The 22,049-nt window shown below is 42.4% G+C and overlaps 1 protein-coding gene across 2 annotated transcripts in view; it reads left to right on the top strand.

The window, feature by feature from the left end:
* NRDE2 (NRDE-2, necessary for RNA interference, domain containing) overlaps positions 1-22,049 on the top strand; it is a 45,147-nt gene that overhangs the window by 19,146 nt on the left and 3,952 nt on the right. For both annotated transcript variants that reach the window (XM_069465216.1, XM_069465217.1), the window contains exons 5-12: positions 2,471-2,921; positions 4,109-4,514; positions 5,865-5,998; positions 8,507-8,627; positions 14,176-14,351; positions 16,397-16,783; positions 17,673-18,598; positions 19,839-19,977. In XM_069465216.1, coding sequence (XP_069321317.1) covers positions 2,471-2,921; positions 4,109-4,514; positions 5,865-5,998; positions 8,507-8,627; positions 14,176-14,351; positions 16,397-16,783; positions 17,673-18,598; positions 19,839-19,977 — 2,740 coding nt within the window. The remainder of the gene's footprint in view (positions 1-2,470; positions 2,922-4,108; positions 4,515-5,864; positions 5,999-8,506; positions 8,628-14,175; positions 14,352-16,396; positions 16,784-17,672; positions 18,599-19,838; positions 19,978-22,049) is intronic.

Genomic DNA, 22,049 nt, shown 5'->3' with positions numbered 1-22,049 from the left:
AATTATATCATATGAACTATCTTTAAAAAGGATGTGTGTATGCATGTGAATATATGCAGAAATACATACAGCGTCTGAAAGGAGATAATAAGGGAGGCCAGTAAGGTTCTTTTTTTCCCTTCCCTTATCATTTATATCTAATTTGCTATAAAAAATACAGCTACTAAAGTCAAAGAACTCAGTCAACATCTTTAAAAGAGATTATATGAATATCTAAAATACTGTACATTTTTAGTGAAATTAATGAGTAATCAGTACTATTAAGATAGTAGTAATTAAGGAGAACAAAACTAGTTAGGTTAAAATTTGTTCCTTAGGGAGTGACAGGCTTATTTATTTAGAACTACTTTAGTACTGTTTTATCTCATCACACCTTTGTTAAGGTTGTTTTTGACTCATAAGTGGAATGGTGAGAGATTATCCTGAGGTAATCTAGAGAGAATTGGGAGAAAGGATAGAAAAAAGGTTTGAGAGAGAACTTAACGTGTGTGTGTGTGAGAAAATATTTCTTCCAAGTGGGATTCACTGCACTCGAGCAGCGTGGGACAAGGCAGGCAGAGGCTGCCCGTGGGCAGCAGAGGAGCCACGGAGGTGACAGGAGAGAGCCTGTGCTGTGCCAGCCTGAGGTGGAGGTGACAGAAGGTGGAGGCAGCTCCCCTGCCTTTGTCTCCCCACAGCATTTTATTTATTTCAAATGTACAGCAAAAGCTGAAATAATTTGACAGTGAACGTCATGTACACATCCCCCGCCATTCTGCCATTCACCTTGGACTGTGCCTGCCTTATCCCTTACCTGTCCATCTGTCAGCCCATCTTGTTTTTGACGCATTTCAAAGTGAACTGCAGACATCAATACACTACCCGCTAGCTACCTCAACATGCATATTATTAACTAGAGGTTGATATTTTTTTAGTTTTTTCTTTCAATTTAAAATGTACATACAGTGTAATGCACAAATCTTCATTCTCTGAGTTTTGGTAAATGTATATACCTGTATAACCCAGACCTTTATGAAAATATACAATATTACTCTGAACCCCAAAACTTTCTTCATTCTCCTTCTTGGTCAAGTCAACGCCCCATTATCCCCAGAGGCAATCACCATTCTGATTTTTTTCTACCGTCGATTAATTTTGCTTGTTCTGGAATTCCATATGAGTGGAATCATACAGTGTCTACTCTTTTGTTTCTGGCCTGTTTCACTCAGTGTAATGTTTTTGAGATTCGTCCATGTGGCATTTATCAGTAGTTTATTCCTTTTTACTGCTGGTAGTATTCCATTATATGGCTGTACCACCATTTGTTTATTCCTTATTCTATTGCTGGACACTGGGACCCTTTCTGGTATTTGGCTGTTAAGAATAAAGCTGCTGAGAACGTTTGTGCTCAAGTCTTTGTGTAGACATTTGGTTTCCTTTTTCTTGGGTAAATACGTAGGAATAGAATTGCTAGATCATAGGTTAGGTCTGTGTTTAGTTTGTTAAGAAACTGCCAGACCTTTCCCAAAGTGATGTACCAGTTTACCTTTCCACCAACAGTGAATGAGAGTCCTGGTTACTCCACAGGTTACTCACCAACGTTTGGTATTGTCAGTCTTTTGTAATTTTAATTAAAAACCATTCTAGTGGTTGTGTGGGATACCTAATTATGGTTTTAATTTGCATATCTTTGTTGACTAATGATGTTGAGTACTTTTTCATTAATTGGCCATTCATGCCTTCTTTTGTGAAATTTCGGTTCAGATCTTTTGCCCATTTTTTTTAAATTGGGTTGTTTGCTAACATACATATAGAAAAATGCACAATTTTCTTTAGCAAAATGCCTGTGCAAATATTCAGTCGTCATGTGTTTGTAACTCTGGGGACGCCTACACGTTCCATAAAAGCATTTTAGAACCCAACCTCTTTTCCTGTAGAGTAGAAAATAACCAAATGTAATTTAATTTGACATACTTTGTTTCAGGATTAAAAAAAGAATCTTAGACCTATATGTTATTTTCTTAAGTAGGGACACAGGCCAATATTGAGAAAATAGGACTGGTTGAGGAGACAGGTGACCTAGGTTCCTAGGTCTCAATGTCCTTGTTTAGTAACAGTGTAAAAGAAGGGATGATAATTTCTGCCTCCCTGTCACATATGGCTGTGATGATCAAATGACATAATGTGTGTGACAGTTCCTTAACTACAAAGCTCCAGGAAAATAGAAATTACTAAGATCTGGAAGACAGGCATGATCTTAAATTCATGAGATGTTAACGAAGAGTTGAAGTGTTATAGGAAGAAGTCAAACCAGGTGGAAAAAAGTTAATTGCTAATCCTTGTATGTCTCTAAATAGAAACAATTTGAAGGTGAGGTGTATTTGTATATATGCAGTTAACTTGCATAACAAGAGTTTAGGTCTAGTGAACCTTCAGTCGTTCAGAGGTAGTGCACATATTCCCTCAGTAACTTTTCTTTTTCTAATATTAGGTACAAGAGGAAAGGAGACTCTTGCCTTGGCATTAACCCTAAGAAGCAGTGCATATCTTGGGAAGGGGCTTCTGCCGAGAAGAAGCATTCACGCAAGCAGGCTGAACGCTATTTTACGAAGAAGAGTGTGGGATTAATGAACATCAACGGAGTTGCTGTTAACAGTAAAAGTGAACTTCCCACATCTGAGCCAATTTCCTTTATACCAGTGAAGGACTCGGATGACGTGGCTCCTCCTGTAACAACCTGGTTGAATCCTCTGGGCATTTATGATCAGTCAACTACACAGTGGTTACAAGGACAGGGTCCTCCAGAGCAAGAAGCAAAGCAACCAGACTCACTGCCAGACAGCGAGAATGCAGTTCTCAAGGCCAAGGTGGAAGAGTTTAACAGGAGGGTGCGGGAGAATCCTCGGGATACTCAGCTGTGGATGGCATTTGTTGCTTTTCAGGTAAGTATGGCTGTTCTGGTTTAACACCTTAGCATGACCTTCCGGATTTTGGACAAATTGATTTAGTTGGCAGTAGTTTTTGAACTCCTATGAGGAACCCTTGCACTGGACGTCTAAAGATCATTAGAATAGAGCTCTTACTCTGAGCTTGTTCAGAGTCCAGTGAGGAAGACTGACATGTGAAGAATAAATGCAACCTGGGGTAGTAAGTGCTGTCATGTGTCATTTGGGAATGGAGTGAGGGAGTGACTTGTAATAAGGGAGGAAGAAAGGGCTGCCAAGAAAAGGTGAAATTGGAACAGAATGTTGACAGTAGAGGAGATGATCACCAGGTGAGGGGAGGCAGTTCTGAGTGGAAACAGAACAGGCAAAGTGCACTTGTGAAAGAGAACGAGTGCTCAGTAAATTACACAGTTACAGCTATGTGCTCCCTTTCTAAAACATAGGGATTTGTCTTAGTCCCCATTTTGAACCACTCATACAGTTACCATATTTTGTCATACGTTTGGCTATTTTATTGGTAAGGTTGCCTTTTCAGAAAAGGTTTTTAAGGCATTGTCTGCCAGTTATTGATATATAAATCTAAGTTTAAAATGACAATGGACAATCAAGTGAAATAAACACAAAACCAAACGTATTAGGTGACACAGGTACCTTAGGAACCAAGTTTTCGTTAAAAGAAATTGTGATAAACAAGTGGTTTAACAAAGTCTGCAGGGCCGGGCGCGGTGGCTCACGCCTGTAATCCTAGCACTCTGGGAGGCCGAGGCGGGTGGATTGCTCAAGGTCAGGAGTTCGAGACCAGCCTGAGCGAGACCCCGTCTCTACTAAAAATAGAAAGACATTATATGGACAACTAAAAATCTATATAGAAAAAATTAGCCGGGCATAGTGGCGCATGCCTGTAGTCCCAGCTACTCGGGAGGCTGAGGCAGTAGGATCGCTTAAGCCAAGGAGTCTGAGGTTGCTGTGAGCTAAGCCGACGCCACGGCACTCACTCTAGCCTGGGCAACAAAGTGAGACTCTGTCTCAACAACAAAAAAAAAAAAAAATAAAAAAAAAAAAAAAAAAAAAAAAAACAAAGTCTGCATAACATTTCTATTGGGGGTTGTAAGTAAATCTGTTGAAACTTTGAGGATCTGCTAGTTCCATTTGCATTTTTAAATTGTTTTTTTGTTGTTGTTGAGGACGAGGTCATGAAAAGTCCTGGACTGTATGCCATTGAGGAAGGAGAGCAGGAAAAGCGAAAGAGGTCCCTGAAGCTGATTCTGGAGAAGAAGCTGGCCATTCTGGAGCGGGCCATCGAAAGCAACCAGAGCAGTGTGGATCTGAAACTGGCCAAGCTGAAGCTCTGCACAGAGTTTTGGGAGCCCTCCGCTCTGGTCAAAGAATGGCAGAAACTGATATTTTTACATCCCAATAATGCAACCCTGTGGCAGAAATACCTTTTATTTTGCCAGAGCCAGTTTAGTACTTTTTCAATATCAAAAATTCACAGTCTTTATGGAAAGTGCTTGAGTACTTTGTCTGCCGTGAAGGATGGCAGCATCTTGTCTCACCCTGCACTGCCTGGCACGGAAGAGGCCATGTTTGGTAAGCAGATGACCAGAGCCAGTTGCCTGGGGGGAGTTATACTTTGACTTTACTTGAAAATGACAATTTATTTTTGGTTTATTGTAGCAAAAGTCTAAATTGTCTGATAGAACTGATTTTTTTAAAAGACTATTATGATTCATCGATTATTACGTATTTCTCCCTCCCTCTCCCCCCCCAGCTCCTGTGGCAGGTGAGGGACATGAGAGCCAGTAGAGTTAGGAAAATATCACTGGACAAGAAGTTACAATTTCTCTACTTATTAACCAAGTAAACATTAAGTCTCTTAACTGCTTTGGTGGTCTATGTCCTTATCTGTTGAGATCCCTGTACTTGTCTCACCTAGTTACAGGGTGAAGGCAATAGTGTATGTGAGATGCCCCGATTGGGAAGCATTGCACAGATATGTTATTGGCATTATTCTGTTGTTACTATTTTTGGGGTGTCCCAAAGGAGCCTAGACTATAAATTTTGGCAGTAATATTCTGCCAAATTCTCTCTGGCTCTCTGCAGGAGCCAGACAATATCACTCTTGAGCTTGAATCTTGCGTTTGCCCTTCATTGGCTCTCTGTGACCTTGGACAGGTTCCTTAATCTGTGTGGGCTCCAATTTCTCCATCAGCAACAATGGTATAAACCTGCTTTAGAGGACAATTGCCCACATTAAATGAGACAATATATGATGAGTCTAGCTCAGTGTCTGGCACATAGCAGGCACTTATTTGATTAAAACCCCTGCTATTGCGTATTAATTACTATTAGTGTCTGAAGATATAAATATATTACTTTAGAAATAATAAGCATTTATTGCATTTATGTCTCACATTTGATATCATTTGTGATCTCAAATAGCTTAAGGTTATTTAGTAATGGAATCGTACCACAAGATGAACTGAAATGTTCCAGTATGGAACCTTGATTTGTTTACCGCAGATTCTGAACATTTGATGAAAATTGCTGGTGCATGATGCCATCTAGTGATCAATGGAATACAGCTCTTTGCTTTCTGATAAAAATCTGCTGCGCCATCCTTTTCCTTTAATTTTTGTTGTAATGAGCTTTGAGTATCAACATTGAGACCAACCTATTGACTTATTTTTATGTACTATCTATAGTTTTTATTGTTAATATTTGTATTCTATGATGGTTTCATACAAAAACTAGAATAAACATACTTGGATCACAATAGTATTATGAGTCCTTTTAAATTAGGGCATCTGTTATAGCTTTGTGACCATAACAGTTGTTTCAGGTGAAAGATGTTCTCTTAGTTGCCGGTTCTGAGAAGTTACGTTCTTTCCCTTTAATGGTACCAACACTGATTCTTCCCCTTTGCCCTCATGTTTGCAGCACTCTTTCTTCAGCAGTGCCACTTTTTGCGGCAGGCTGGCCACTCGGAGAAGGCTGTCTCTTTGTTCCAGGCCATGGTTGACTTCACCTTCTTCAAACCCGACAGTGTGAAAGATCTATCTACCAAAGCACAGGTACCAAGCTCTGTCTCGGTCTCTCTTTTTTGCAGGGGGAGGTGAGAGGTGTGGATACTGGGAGGTCGTGGTAGTAATTTAAAAATATGTCCTCCTTTATATCAGTCCCGCTGAGGATGATTTCTCAGAAATATTTCAGTGATCGCAGGAAAATTCCACGATGAAAGTAGTGAAATATGGATAGATGAAAGCAGATTCCCCCTCCCCCAGTATAAAAGACTCACTGATGACCTTTCTTTTCTTTCCTTGTTTAAATGCTAGTTATATCTACCAGTCAGATAAACCATCGTCATGCCATTTTAAACCACGTGTCACTCTCCTCCACCCTTGTACATTCTAGTCTGGGTCTTATGTCACTTCCTTAATTAACTTTTCCACTACATAAAATCTTTGCTAGAGTTGCAAATGAAGTAACATGCAGGTAGCCTGTCAACACCAATCCTGACTGAGGAGGGGTTAATGTTTTACATGACAATCACGTACGCCAATGTTTATCATATGAAGCAATAAAGAAAACCTTACAGAGCTATGCATATAAGGAAACCTGTCTTTTCTCATTTTCCATTAAAGAAAACTTAGTTTCCTACTCTCCAAAGGGGGTCTGGTGGAAGATGGGTAACCTGTCTGAATTTATGGTGAACCTTTAAAAGTCTTTGAGAGGCCAAGGTCTCTCCATCACATGGAAATTTCATGAATTGTCAGTAAAAACTTTTTATGATGCTACCTGTAGACAAAATTGGATTAAAGAATTATGCCAGTTAATATTGGCATAATTGATTATTAATGAGCCAGATAACAAAATAGTTTTAAGACATGCTTTAATATTTTAAAAATATGCTATGCTGTAGAAGTGATTCTTAGCTGACTTGAAGGAGCCTTCTGGTTCAGGATCAGACTCTCTCTCATCCCCACCCCTTTACTGAGACTCACTGTCTGTGATGAGAGCAGTTACTGTTGGGTGCGAGGGCTCTGCGCACGAATGTGACGCGTCGAAGACCACCGCTCTGAAGTGTAGAGACCCTGATGCTCGTTCTTGAAGTTTTAAATACTAACAGCACGTGTAATTCCAAAACTCACATGACAGCTTTGAAATAAAGCTTTTTTTTTCTTTTCCTTCTTTTTAAGACTAGTCAAGTGCAGTAGTGAGAAAGTGGGAAAGTAGTAGAACAAGTTTAACCTGTAACCGACTGAACAATCAAGTGAGATAACTCACTACCTTCAGACCAGCCTAAAGCTTCTTAATTAACGTATTCTATATTGCTTTTATAACTGGGAGACATTGTTACCATAAACATAGTAGCATAACATAACACAGGCAGAGTCTGATATTACTGCTCTGTGTTTCTGTGGCATAAACACATTGGTTATGGCCATTTATCACACTGTTTTTTAAAAACCCTTTTCTTGAGTGCACTTTCTTTCATCACTCTTACAAGAGCGAAACCTGTAAAGAAGGAGTGTAGTCTTCCCCGTTCCCTTTCCTGGGGTGGCTGGCATGCATTCAGAGTGCAGCGCCCATGTCAGCATGTTTGCCCTGCCGTGACTCTCCTGAAGACCATGCTCTTCCAGGCGTGTATGGCGCTGCCCAGGGCTCAGACCGGATAATCCTGCAGCTCCTGGCCCATGGTGTGTCCTTCAGAAGCCTGCTTGTCCTGCTCAAAAGGTTTTTATAAAAGCTTTCATTGACTAGGTTATTGGCACACTTTTAAAGTCCTATTGTCAGTTGATAACATGATCACGTTTGTCTTCCATAGGGAATGACTTATTGCCAGTGAACTGGTTACCACACACTGCACAGACCTGATGCCCGAATGAATGAGGGAGGGTTTAGGGGCCAGGTTTTAAGAATAAGACCTTTTTATTCCCTGGATGCCTACCTTGTTCAGATCTGTGCCGACAGCATTTACTGAGTCCCTCCCAGGTGTTGAGTGTTGTGCCAGGTGTTAGGAATATATAGTTACTTAAGATGTGGTGGTGTCCTCCAGAGCTCATAGTCTGTCTTGTTGAAACTTTGCTCTTCCCCTCAGAAAATCTTGAACACAACATGACTTTCAGGGATCAGTTAGGGGGTCCAATAGCATTAGGGGAATTGGAGTGACACTGTCCCTGGTTGGACTGGCCTGGCAGGATCAGAACGAGGAAGGAATCCACTCATCTGCTACCCGGCTGCAGGCCCTGCTCGCTGAACCTTGGCTAGTCTTTTTCTGACTTCATCTTGGAGGTGTCATCTCATTACTTTTGCCATATTCTTTTTGTTAGAAGAAGTCACTAGGTCCAGCCCACAAGGCGGGGGCGAGGGTGTGGGAGGCTGTCCTGGAGGCTGCCTCCCATGCTAGATAATTCTTTTTTCTATTTTGGGGGTGTATCATGGATCTACTTCAAAGACTGACGGCAAACATGGTTTCAAGAATCATGAGCTCCTCCTGTGTCCACCAGCACCCATTTTTGCCCACTGACTCAGCAGTTTTGTACCAGTTAGGCCTGATTTCCATTTTTAAATCTGAACAGGTGGAATTCTTTGAGCCCTTTTGGGACAGTGGAGAGCCCCGGGCTGGGGAGAAGGGAGCCCGAGGCTGGAGAGCATGGATGCACCAGCAGGAACGCGGTGGCTGGGTGGTGATCAGCCCAGGTAAGGCACCTGTCGTGAAGATGTGTATGCCTTTTTCTTTGGGAACTTGTTTTTACATCTTCATGGTTATTTGTTTATCTGTATAAGCTATTTATCAGTAGCTTAAGAACATTATGCAAACATCAAAATGTCAAAAATACGTTAAGTAGATGCCACGGGAGAACAGACCGTTTCTTCCCCTTAGAGGCTTTAAAGCAGTCAACCACTTATTCCTTCAGTACGTGCTTTAAAGATTTGTAAGTTTCTGTAATTTTCCTTTTTCCTTTTATATATTGCTCCTGAAGAAGGAATCTTTTTGCTAACCTGCCCTACCCCCTGTTCTTTTTTAGTGTGTATTTCAGACAGTCTCTTTGTTCGCCTGGTGACGTGCAGACCAATAGATACTTTGAAAAATACTTACTATTTTAGGGATATTATAAAATAATTACTAACTAGCATTTGTATGACTGCCACTTGACCCCTGAGTGCTTTCCAGATTTACACTGTTAACACTGAGCTGCCCAACAGAAATATAATGCAAGTCTCTTGTGTAATTTCCAGTTTTCTAGTAGTCACATTAAAAAAGTAAAAAGAAACATGATGCTAAATCTTGATAATGTATTTTATTTAACCTGGTGTGTCAGAACATTATCATTTCAGCATGTAATCAACATTTTAAAATTATTAACTAGATTCAGATGCCAACAACATGTAAAAATAGAAAAAAATTATTAGATATTTTGCATTCTTTTTTAATACTAATTCTTTGAAATGTGGTGCATATTTTATACTTGTAGCACATCTCAGTTCAGACTAGCTACTTTTCCAGTGCTTGATAGAGACGTGTTAATGGTTATGTATTGGACAGCACAACTCTTAGACATTCAGGAACTGCTTCACTCCCTAAGAGGCAGTTCCAGCACAGAGTGAGATCTGCCAGGCAGACTGTTTCGTGGAAAGTGCAGTGGACAAGGACTCAGGAGACTGGCTCCTCGCCTGGGCGCAGCCAGCGTCTCACAGGTGTGACCTTTCTGGACCTTGGTTTCTTCATCTGCAGAATGAAAATTTGGATGAGGTACTGTCTTCGAGGCAGTTCTGTGCACTGGGCTAGGTGGCATCTCGTTTGCCACTAAGGAGTGGGAGAGGCCCTTCAGGTGTTCTGGGGTAACTTTGCTGTGGGTGCTATCAGCTGATGGTCATGCCTTGCTTAGGGATATAGGAGGCTCAGCTGTTTCGATGTCCTTTGAGAGTTCCTTTCCAAAGAGAACCAGAGCTGTTCTTCAGGCTAACCAGTGGTTTTATATATGAAGAAAAATAGCCTGTGTGAAATGGAAGCAGGTATTGTGCTCTTAGCTATGGAGTCTGCAAAACCACATGAGCAAGGATCAAAAAATGAAAGTCTTAGTATTAACTTTTCTTTCTCTGAGTGACTGACTCAGCATTAGTCTATGTTTTTAGGCTTGGTTTTTTTGGTGGTTCATTTTTTGTTAAGGAGCAAGACCATTACAATGCATAGTATCTGTTATACAGTTTGCCATATTCTGCATTTCTGTGATGCGAAAGAGTTTTATAGCAGTGTCCAGAGATTGTTAACGTTACTTCTCTGACAAGTGTCCAGATGTCTAATAGTCACTTAAAATCAGATGTAAAGTTAGTTTTCTCGAAAAGGTAATGCAAGTGTGGAAACCTTGATTTTTAGTATCAAGTTAGAGATTCGTGTTGGTACGTACATGCCCTGTAAGCTTTCTAAACATTTCCATTACAGAGAATCTTCTACTGAATTTAATGAATTTCTTTGTAATGAATTTAATAGGATGCCTCCAAAAACACAAGCAGAGCCAAAAGAGAGGCTGAGAGTTTTCTTGCTTCCAGAAAACCTAGTGGATTACCATTTTTATTTTTATTTTATTTTTTAGTTTTCTTGTTTGTCCTGACAAGTTTGGCATGTAGAGGGTAGTTGGGATGTCATCATGCATTCTGAGGTACTTCCTCTTCATAGATCATAGCTTGTATCTTCTCTCTTACCCTCATTTCCTGTTAGTGTGTGATTGTTATATATGTATGTCTGTCCACAAACCATGTCACTTTTGAATTCTTGATGTAAATTCAGGTATTAAAGTCTGATGTACAGCTCACAGGGGTGATTTCTCCTATGATAAAAAGCTTTCAGAGTGGTTAAAAGGATTACTTTAAATGTAGATCTTCAGAAGAAGGTGATAAAGAGTTAAATTTTAGTTTTCTTCTTTGAACACCGAGAAGAATGTTTAGGTAGAATTGGATTTAAAATACCAAAATACACGTTATGCATTGAAATTGGAATTTTTATTTAATTTTGTATTCTGACATACAGATTCACAGGAAGTTGAAAATGCAGAGAGGTTTGTGCACCCTTCACTCAGCGGCAGCGCTGTAGTGTACAGTATTGCGGGCGTTGACGTTGGTATGGTCTGCAGAGTTTATTCACATTTCGCCAGTTTTACATGCACTCATTTGTGTGCGTGTGCTGTATAGATAGCAAAAGGCAGTTTGGTTTGGTGTTTTTTTTTCTTTTCTTTTTTTTTTTTTTGAGACAGAGTCTCACCCTGTTGCCCGGGCTAAAGTGCCGTGGCGTCAGCCTAGCTCGCAGCAACCTCAAACTCCTGGGCTCAAGCAATCCTGCCTCAGCCTCCCATGTAGCTGGGACTACAGGCATGCGCCACCATGCCCGGCTAATTTTTTCTATATATTTTTAGTTGTCCACATAATTTCTTGTTTTTTTTTTCAGTACAATGGGGTCTTGCTCTTGCTCAGGCCGGTCTCGAACTCCTGAGCTCAAACAATCTGCCCGCCTTGACCTCCCAGAGTGCTGGGATTACAGGCTACAAGGCAGTTTTTATCACATATGTGGCTTTGTATAATCACCGCAATCACAGTACAGAACTGTTCCATCACCACAGGCTCTGTCCTGTGCCACCTTTTTTAGCCTCACCCACCCCTCCCAACCCCAACCTCTGGGAGCCACTAATCTGTTCTCCATCTCTATTATGTTATTTCATGATGTTATATAAATGGAATCATGTGGTATATGACTTTTTTTAATGAAATTTTTCAAGTTGTAAAATAACAAAATTTGCCATTTTAACCATTTTTAAGGGTACAGTTCAGTGACATTAAGTACTTTCACACTGTTGTGCAGTTATTACCTCTATCAATCTCTAGAACTTACTCATCTTCCCTAACTGAAACTCTGTGCCCATTAGACACTAACTCCCCATACCCCTCCCCGAGTCCCTAGCACTCAGCATTCTGCTTTCTGTCTCTGAATTTGACTACCATAGGAACCTCATATAAGTGGAATCATACAAAATTTGTCCTTTTGTGACTGGCTTATTCCACTTAGCATAGTATCTTCAAGGTTCTTCCATGTTGTAGCGTGTGTCAAATTTTTTTCCTTTTTAAGGCTAAATAATAATAGTCTACTGTATCCGTTCATCCACTGATGGTCACTTGGGTTGCTTCCACCTCTTGGCAATTGTAAGCAATGCTACTGTGAACGTGCATGTGTAGTATCCATCAGAGTCCCTGCTTTCAGTTCTTTTGGGTATATATTCAGAAGTTGAATTTCCTCCTCATATCGTAAGTCTATGTTTAGTTTTTTGAAGAATCACCATACTGTTTTCCACAGTAGCTGCACCATTTTACATTCCCACCAGCATTACACAAGGGTTCCAATTTCTCTATATCCTTGGCAACGCTTTTTTTTTTTTTTTTTTGCTATAGGAAATACATGCTTCAGCACTTGTTTTCTTTGTAACTTTTTTTGTTGTTGTTGTTGAGACAGAGTCTTGCTTTGTTGCCCAGGCTGGAGTGAGTGCCGTGGCATCAGCCTAGCTCACAGCAACCTCAAACTCCTGGGCTTAAGCAATCCTACTGCCTCAGTCTCCCGAGTAGCTGGGACTACAGGCATGCACCACCATGCCCGACTAATTTTTTTCTATATATGTGTATTTTAGTTGGCCAGATAATTTCTTTCTATTTTTAGTAGAGACGGGGTCTTGCTCTTGCTCAGGCTGGTCTCGAACTCCTGACCTCGAGCGATCCTCCCGCCTCGGCCTCCCAGAGTGCTAGGATTACAGGTGTGGGCCACCGTGCCCGGCCCTTTGTAACTTTTTAAGATTGGCTTTCTTTCACTTAGCGTAATTCTCCTAAGATACATACAAATTGTTGCATGTATCAATAGTTCATTTTTATTACTGAGTAGTAGTCTTTTGTGTAGACGTACAGCAGATTGTTTATTCACCTACTATAGGACATTTGGGTTCTTTCTGGTTTGGGGCTATTATGAATAAAACTGCTGTGAGCATTAGTGTATAGGTTTTTTTTGTAAACGTAGGTTTTCATTTTTCTGGGATCAATGCCCAAGAGTGCAGTTGTGGTATGTGCATGTTTAGTTTTATAAGAAACTGTCAAACTGTTTTCCTGTGTAGCTGTACTATTTTATATACTCTATTTGTTTATTTATTTTTTTTTTATTTATTTTTTATTTTTTTTTTTTTGTTGAGACAGAGTCTCACTTTGTTGCCCAGGCTAGAGTGAGTGCCGTGGCGTCAGCTTAGCTCACAGCAACCTCAGACTCCTCGGCTTAAGCGATCCTACTGCCTCAGCCTCCCGAGTAGCTGGGACTACAGGCATGCGCCACCATGCCCGGCTAATTTTTTCTATATAGATTTTTAGTTGTCCATATAATGTCTTTCTATTTTTAGTAGAGACGGGGTCTCGCTCTTGCTCAGGCTGGTCTCGAACTCCTGACCTTGAGCGATCCACCCGCCTCGGCCTCCCAGAGTGCTAGGATTACAGGCGTGAGCCACCGCGCCCGGCCCTATTTGTTTATTTTTTAACAACGACCTTTACAGATGACTTGGGCTTTTTTCTTCTTCCATTCTGCGTGTTCGGAGTTAGGAAACAAAGTGAAAAAAATTGTTAGATATCCTGAATTGATTTTTTAAAGCAAGTTCTAGTGAGCATAGATCATCATTAATTATGAGTCCCCTGGCTAAAAATTGTGATGGCTTAAGAAAATCTAAACCAATGCTGTCATTAAATGTCATTTAGCATTCTAAAACTGCTGTCCAATACAGTAGCCTCTAGCCAAATGTGGTTATTTAAAGTTAATTAAAATTAAATAAAATAAAGATTTCAGTTGATTTACTGGCTACATTTGAAGTGCCCAGTGAGTCACCTGGGCTACCATATTAGCAGAGATGTGGAGCATTAACATCACAGAGCGTTCTGTTGGGTAGTACTGTTTTAGAATATGTGTCATTTCCATTTTAATTGTTGCGGTAGCATTGAAAATCATCAGATTTCCTCACCTTGTCTGCCTGTTTTTCCTGAGAACCTGGCTAATTAGGAGAGTCCCTAAATGCACTGAGTGCTCTGGAAGGCTTGCATGGCTCCTACGCATCTTAGTGCTCCAGGTGCCCACCGTGGTACCTGGCACGGCAGGCTGACTGAGTGGCGATGGTGGTTTGGGTGGCGATGGTGGTTTTATTCGCTAATTACATGAACTAAGAGTTTTGTCGTCATCTAGATGAGGATGACGATGAACCAGAAGAGGACGACCAGGAAATAAGAGATAAGACTCTACCCCGATGGCAGATCTGGCTTGCTGTCGAGCGCTCCCGAGACCAGAGGCACTGGCGGCCCTGGCGCCCTGATAAGACCAAGAAGCAAACTGAGGAAGACTGTGAGGATCCCGAGAGACAGGCATGTGTATCCTCCACCCCAGGAGGGAAGCTGACCAGGGGGCCTTTGCCTTTCCATTCTCCGGGGCCTTGGTTGTCTGAAAGGAGGTTGCTGGGGCTGTCTTGGCTGGCTTAGGAGATGGCAGTCTGCTCTCGCTCACGTCTGTGAAAACTTCCTCCTGCTGAGGATAGAATTTCGTTGGTCGCTGGTGTTGGGGGAGCATGCAGGCCCTTGACCAGATAGTTCTTGTCCCCTAGTAGGTGGGCAGGCTCTGGTGGTCACCTCTCTGGAGATTGCCCTCTGGTTATTCAGTTAATTTCTCACATGGAACCCTGTGGGCTCAAGTTAAAAAAAAAACAAAAAACTGAGAATCATTGTCCTAGATTCTTTGTGTCCACTTTCTCTGCCTCACTCTTGGATCCACGAAGATGTAGCAGATAGATTTGACTCTGGAAGACAAGAGGGACTGACTGTAGAGTCCATACTGGGACATTCGGCGTACAGCTGGTCTTGGCGAGGGAGAACTAACATTTATTAAATACTCATTGAGTGCCAGGCACTTCACTTGTGTTATCTCATTTACTGTCACATGATTTGGTACATGCTGCTCTGTGTTTAGTGGCCATCAGTTCTGGAGGTTTTAAACTAAAATGAAGGAAGAAATGCTGTTTTGATACCTGGAATTGACCCGGTTTCACAAGATAACCAACTCTATTGCTGGGAGCTCTGTAACTCTCCCTACAAGTTAGGTTCCTTGAAGGCAGGGAGTTTTGCCTCTTTTGTTCACTGCTATGTTAGCAGTGCCTAGAACAGCACTTGTGCTGTGGTGAGCACTCAGTTAATGTTCTTGGACATTGAAGTAATACTTGTTGCTGGAGCATCTGCTCTGGGCAGAGGGATCCGCAGGAGGGAAGGCCCCAGAGTGCCAGGCAGGTGGGGTGGCTGGATGGAATTCAGACGCAGAGAAGTGGGGAAAGAGGTGGAGGTCAAGGTGATCTCTCTGGGCAGGAAGGAGGGGCCAACATCCAGGGAACCTCAGCTCACTGGAATGCTTGGGGAGGTGACTCTGCCTTGCTGAAGCAGAATGTTTACAGAAGAACAGGATTTTTCTTTGGTGTTGAAGATTTCATGGAGTTTGCAGCCACCCTTTGGAAGTTGGTTCTCAAGGCTCAGAATTCTGGCAGTCCCCTGGAAGCTGATTTCTGAAGCAGACTGCTGCTGTGAGCAATTTCGTGCCATTTAGCTTTTTCTGTAATCAAAGCCTGTGGAAGAAAAGCTTTCTGATTTTTTTTTTTTTTTTTAAACATAAAGAAGCAGCTTTCTGATTGATTGGTTTTGATTAGTTGAGTCCCAGGTAGTCTAGATTTATTGTGCTTATGTTTTGATTTCTGCTTTGCTGAGAGCCACAAAGACCAATCACATAAGCTGCACCTTGAGACAAAGGGGAGTCTCCTTGGCCTTGCATTTTTAAATTAGTGCATGAAAGCAGCTAGGAACTGGCACAGTTAGTATTAGGCTCTTGTAATTGCTCTTCACATGCTCCATTGCTCTTGAGGTTTCCTTCTTATCTTGTTCCTGTTTATCTATTTTTGAGCATATTTTTCATTTCCTGAAGCAATTTTGTACAAAGAAACCACAATAGTAAAGTTCTTATCTTCCATCTTAAAATAAAAAATTTTCACAGTTGTATTTTATCAAAGTAACTACAAAAGCAAGTAGGTGTAGTTTCAGAAATGAACATCTGTCTTAGATTCTCTATGAATCCATTAGGGTACTTTGCCAGCTTCTAGCTTAACCTGTTCATGTCTCCCCTCCTCCCCGGTTTTCTCCATGTGTGAAGATATTAGTGGCCACGCAGGGCTGTTGAAGGTTATTCACCAGCTGTCCGGGTTGCCTGTGAGGCCTCTGGCTTTTTTGCTAAAAGAAAACTTAGCTCCTGTCTGTTTAGAATTTATTTTAATTTGAATAATGTTGAATCATTAGTACATGCATATAAAAATGTGAAAAATCGTGAAGGCTTTTGTTTGTTTCATTAAATGGGTCACTTTACTTTGTCTTTGTCACAGGTGTTGTTTGATGATATTGGACAATCTTTGATCAGACTTTCCAGCCAAGATCTTCAGTTCCGGCTGATTGAGGCCTTTCTGCAGTTCTTGGGTGTGCCTTCTGGCTTCATCCCTCCAGCCTCCTGCCTTCATCTGGCCATGGATGAGAACAGCATCTTTGATAATGGACTTTATGATGAAAAGCCCTTGACTTTTTTCAATCCTCCATTTTCTGGGGTCAGCTGTGTTGGCCGCATGGACAGGTTGGGCTGTCCTCGCTGGACTAGGGGTCACAATCGAGAGGGCGAGGAGTTCATCCGCAACGTCTTCCACCTCGTGATGCCTTTGTTTTCAGGCAAGGAAAAGTCTCGGCTCTGTTCCTCCTGGCTACAATACGAGATTGCAAAGGTAACTCCAGCCTCTTCCTCCCCGTGTTTGGGGACTTTTCATTTCATGTCAGTTTTGTAAATGGGGTTGCAAGGCTCTGAGTGCTCTTCTGGGAACTGTGCCACAGCACCTCCTCCCTCAGTGGCCCCTGAAGGCCCTCGTGTGTGGTTGTCCTTCTGAGGGGCTGCCACAGGGGGGGAGGCAGGAGCAAGTCCAGCTGCCTCAGCGACTCTGCAGCTGTTTATTGTGTTGAGTCTTCTGTTACCAGATGCCTGTCATTATATGAGCAGTTAGTGTCAAGAACAAGCTTAAGCAGGGTTAGGGGATTTAGGGGCTTATTAAAATAGATAAAATAAGCTACTTACTTCCCCTGCTCTTTGCATCTATCTGTTGGAAATTAGTCTGGATTGGCTGTTCTGCCCTCTGCTGGCCACCAGTTAGTATTCTCTCTCTCTCTCTCTCTCTCTCTCTCTCAATGTATTGGGAAGCATGCTAATCTTTTCTGTATTGTTTCAATTTTAATGTATGTGCTGCCAAAGTGAGCACAGTATTGTCTTTCAACACAAAGTTCTGAAGCTTTAACTACAGATGACACATACCAGGTTGCATTAAAACAGTGTGATAACATTTTTTGGCCACATCGCTTTGAAGAAGAACACTGGGAGCGTATCAGCCTTGTTTACAGCAATTTCAGCTGGAACCCTGGATGTGTTAATTTGGGGGCAGTTGTGGCCCTGGTAAAATCCTCATCTCTTTTACAGCTGGGACAGCCTCGGTATTTACCAAACACATGATAAAGGAAGGAAGTATAGATGCGTTTGTACTGTCAAGGCTTTCTAAAGTTGGCAGTACAAAGGGATTGCTTTAAAATTACAGAGCACTGCAGTCACTCTTCTCTTTTTGCCTGTAGGTTATTTGGTGGCTGCACACTAAAAACAAGAAGAGATTAAAGTCACAAGGGAAGAACTGCAAAAAACTAGCCAAGAATCTCCTTAAGGAGCCAGAAAACTGCAACAACTTTTGCCTCTGGAAGCAGTATGCCCATCTGGAGTGGTTGCTTGGCAACATAGAGGATGCCAGAAAAGTTTTTGACACAGCGCTTAGCATGGCAGGAAGCAAAGAACTGAAGGACCCTGAACTCTGTGAGCTCAGTCTGCTCTATGCCGAACTGGAGGTGGAGCTGTCGCCAGACTCGAGAGGGGCCACCACAGCCCGAGCTGTTCATGTACTGACCAGGCTGACTGAGAGCGGTCCCTATGGGCCCTACCCCGGACAGGTCTTGGCTGTTCACATTTTGAAAGCTCGAAAGGCTTATGAGCATGCACTGCAGGACCGTTTGGGTGAAAGCTCTGTCTCCGATCCAGCTCCCACCGATTCCTTTAACCACCTGATTAGCTTGGTCAGATGCTTTATGCTCTTCCAGTATTTAACTGTAGGGATTGATGCCGCTATGCGGATATATAAGGAAGTATTTGCAAAACTGAACAGCTCTGTTTTCCCAGAAGGCTCTGTCCTGGACAGTGCCAGTTCTCAGGGTTTGACCAGTGTTCTTGAAGCCATCACTCTGATGCACACGAGCCTGCTCCGACTGCACATGAAAGTTACCGTGTATCCTCTGGCTCCTCTGCGGGAGGCGCTCTCAGAGGCCTTAACATTGTATCCGGGCAACCAGGTTCTTTGGAGGTCCTATGTACAGATTCAGAATAAGTCCCACAGTGCCAGCAAGACCAGACGATTTTTTGATACAATCACCAGGTCCGCCAAACCCCTGGAGCCTTGGTTGTTTGCAATTGAAGCTGAGAAAATGAGGAAAAGACTGGTGGAGGCTGTTCAGAGGTAATCACAGACCGTCTTGTTCCGTGTTTCCACAAACCTTTATGGCATGAGGGCTGCGTTCCCACCGCCTTGCTGGGTCTCAGGAGTGAATACACCACCATGCCTGGGACGCCAGCTGTGGGTGCTCCAGGTGTTATAGGATAACATGTTGAAAAACGAACAAGACATTTAAAAGGAGCAACATCTTGCATTAGAGGCTTTGGTGGCTGTCTTCTAGGCCATGCTCTTGGGGAGTGTGAGTGTTGCTTCTGGTGTGCGTGTGTGGTGCCTGTCAGGGTACCCGAGAAGCTGTGATGAAAGCATAATGGCTGTGGAGTTCACCGCTCTGGGTTCCAGGGCCAGCTCTTCCACCACTTAGCTGTGTGACCTTGGGCAAGTCACTTCACCTCTCTGATAGCTCCCTCTTCGGCCAGATGGAAGTAAAGAACCTACCTCATAGGGTTGCTCTGAGGGTCAGTGAGGTAAGTGCTTGGCACAAAGACAGTGCATAATAATTGGAAACTTCTGTCAGCATTGCTAGTGATAACAGTGTCATGTTTTTAGTACCATCTTTGGGCCAGGCACAGCGGCTCATGCCTGTAATCCTAGCACTTTAGGAGGCTGAAGCAGGAGGATCGCTGGAGCCCAGGAGTTTGAGGTTGCAGTGAGCTGTGATGATGCCACTGCACTCTAGCCAAAGCAACAGAGCAAGACTGTCTCAAAAAAACAACCCCCCCCAAACCATCTTTGATACAGCATTTTCTATCTAAAGGTTAAATGGTAATTGGGGAAACATATTAGCTTCCTCCCAGAATCTTTGCTGTTGCTTCACTCTGACCTTATAAATTAGGCAAAATTCCTTTTGGATAGTATTTCATTTGTTCTTTATTTCTTCCATTGGGATTTTATTCGCTCCATGTGAGCCTGCCTTTCCGTACTTTAAATTGAAAGGTCTTCCTTCCCACAAAGTAGAATTTGCATTCTGCTGGTTACAGTGTAGGTATCTTTAGAAAGCAGAAGCAAGGAATTTGTGTGTGATTTCTAGACAGACTCAGTATAGTGTAGACACCACAGAACCCTGGCCTCTGCCTTCTTGTGGCCTTAGAGAAGCCACATCATCCAGCACGTACACAGCTGAGGGACAGCACTCCCCTGCCACTCTCTGCTCTAGTCATTGCCGACGTTTGTCATCCCTAAAGCTTCTTTTCTTCCTGTGACATAGGATGAGAGAACTTTTCTCAGAGTTACCTTTACCTTGCAGGGTAGACGGTAGAGAAGTCCACACCACGATTCCTGAGACCGGCTTAGCACATCGGATCAAAGCGCTGTTTGAAAATGCAATGCGGAGCGACAGTGGCAGCCAGTGCCCCTTACTGTGGAGGATGTATTTGAACTTTCTGGTAAGAAAATATGTAGAGTTTTTGTTTTCATGCAGAGCTTTAGTTCTTCCTTAGAGGTGTCCAGTGGCCACTGCCTAGAGTGCTGGAAGGACCTTATTTCTCCCTTGCCTTCTTGGCGTTGGTTAATCCTTACGGAGATTCTGATGAATAATACGAGGGCTCTCAGGACTTGGGAAGGGGTTGCAAGTTGCAAATTCCTCAGGATATTTGGTAGAATGAAATTGAAGAGTAATTACTGGGCTGTTTGGTGCAGTAGAATTTAATGTGGGTTTCTCTGAGTTAACTTTGTTAAATCAACAACTTGGAAAATGGTCTGAGCTTTCCTTTGAAAGAGACCTATATTCTTTGCCATCTTGCTCATAAGAATTTCCTGATTCTGTTTTGGTATTAAAAGATAAGATTCAATCTGGAACGTGGTTTTTACCATCAGCATTTCCAAAGCAGCTTTGTGTTCATTTAAAGCTATCTCAGTGATGGAAGGTGGGGGACACTAATTTTGGGAATATGAATGTGCAGACTGAAGGTGGTTCTTGTCTGCGGCCATAGCACCCTGAACACACCTGTCTCCTCTGGAAGGTGGTTCTTGGCTTCGTGGTCTGTGAATTGGCCCAAGCTTGGGTTAAAGGCCTGGTGGGAATGGGCCTCATTTACTGTAAACATCTATTGCCAAGTTGCATGGTTTTTTTTTTTTTTTTTTTTTTTTTAAACAGTCTTCTAAGCCCCTTGCTTGTTTCAGTTCAAGGCTACTCAGTCATATCCAAGTGACCTCCAATGAATATTGTGCCTTTCAGAAGCCAGGAGTGACCTTCCTTATTCATAAATCTTGTGTATCTCTCTATTTCCATAGGATAAACTTTTAAAACTTGATCAAAGTGTTTGAATGTTTTCATTTGACAATGATAAAGCTGGGCTGTAAAGAGATACAGAGAGAGTAAGTGAGGGGTTAGGGGAGGGTTGGGCCCACCCGTAACTCCTGTCTTTGATTCTGGAATTCATCAGGGCGTGATTCCCTGACCTCTGAAAGGGGCTGTGTGCTGGAGGTCTGAGGGGCTGGGTAGGACACGTTATCTCAGGACAGCCACTCATTGGCACATCCGGGAAAAAAATGGACACATCTGGAGAGCAAAAGTTTGTGCATTTCCCCAACATTTATTCTTCGGACCTGGAAGTTCAGATTTTATGGTTTGACTTCCTCGTTTGAAAGGAAAACCTTCAGAAGGGCACATGCTGCTTTGGTGTTGATGGTACATCCATGGCCTGTAGGCAGCACTAATCGGAGATGCCGCTTGGTGCAGCAGAGTTGGGAGAACTGGGTTTAATCAAATCTCCACTCCTGACATTCGTCTGCTTAGCTAAGGAGCTGATTAGATGCCCCCTGATATTTCCAGCACAAACATTCTGCTATTCTTTCTCAGCAGATGAAAGACCTTTACATTTAAAAAGGGAGAGTTTGCAAATTTGCCAATTTAACTGGCCCAGTCTTTTCTAGGTAGAGACAGGGTAAGATGCAAACATACAATATTTTTACTGACAGTCTGCCATGGGTTAAGTAATGTTTGTAGATTTGGGGGAAAAAAAGATCTGGGCCCTTAGGGAATTCTCTGCTTTTGGAAAGGTAGTATTGGAACTAAGAATTAATTAGGGAAATGCACAGTGACTTGCCCTAGCAGTTCCTGAAGTATCTGGGTGGGCTCCCAGCACTTGGTTAAACACAGTGAAGAAAACCAAATTAGGGCCAAAATGCAAGGTGTAGGCTGCAGGTGCCGAGAGAGGGCAGGAGAAGGGGGCCATGGGGCTATCGTGGGGACGAGGCTTCGCAGAGGAGGCTGTTTGCTCTGTCGTGCATTCGTGCCTTCCCACGTATGTGTGGACACTCATGCGTGTGGACACTCATGTGTGTGTGCTTACATGTGTGCTAGCTCATTTGCTTTTTTTCCCCTGCAAAAATGATTAAAGAAATTAAAAATTATTGTTGGCCATAGAGAATATGGGGTGGGGAGAGAAATTGGACAAACAAACAGCAGTTAAAATTTTCCATTAAGGTTGGAACTTAGTAGGTTAAAACCTCAGTT

This window comes from Eulemur rufifrons, chromosome 2 (assembly GCF_041146395.1).
Source record: "Eulemur rufifrons isolate Redbay chromosome 2, OSU_ERuf_1, whole genome shotgun sequence".
Taxonomy (NCBI): domain Eukaryota; kingdom Metazoa; phylum Chordata; class Mammalia; order Primates; family Lemuridae; genus Eulemur; species Eulemur rufifrons.
This window is presented reverse-complemented; position numbering and strand designations above follow the sequence as displayed.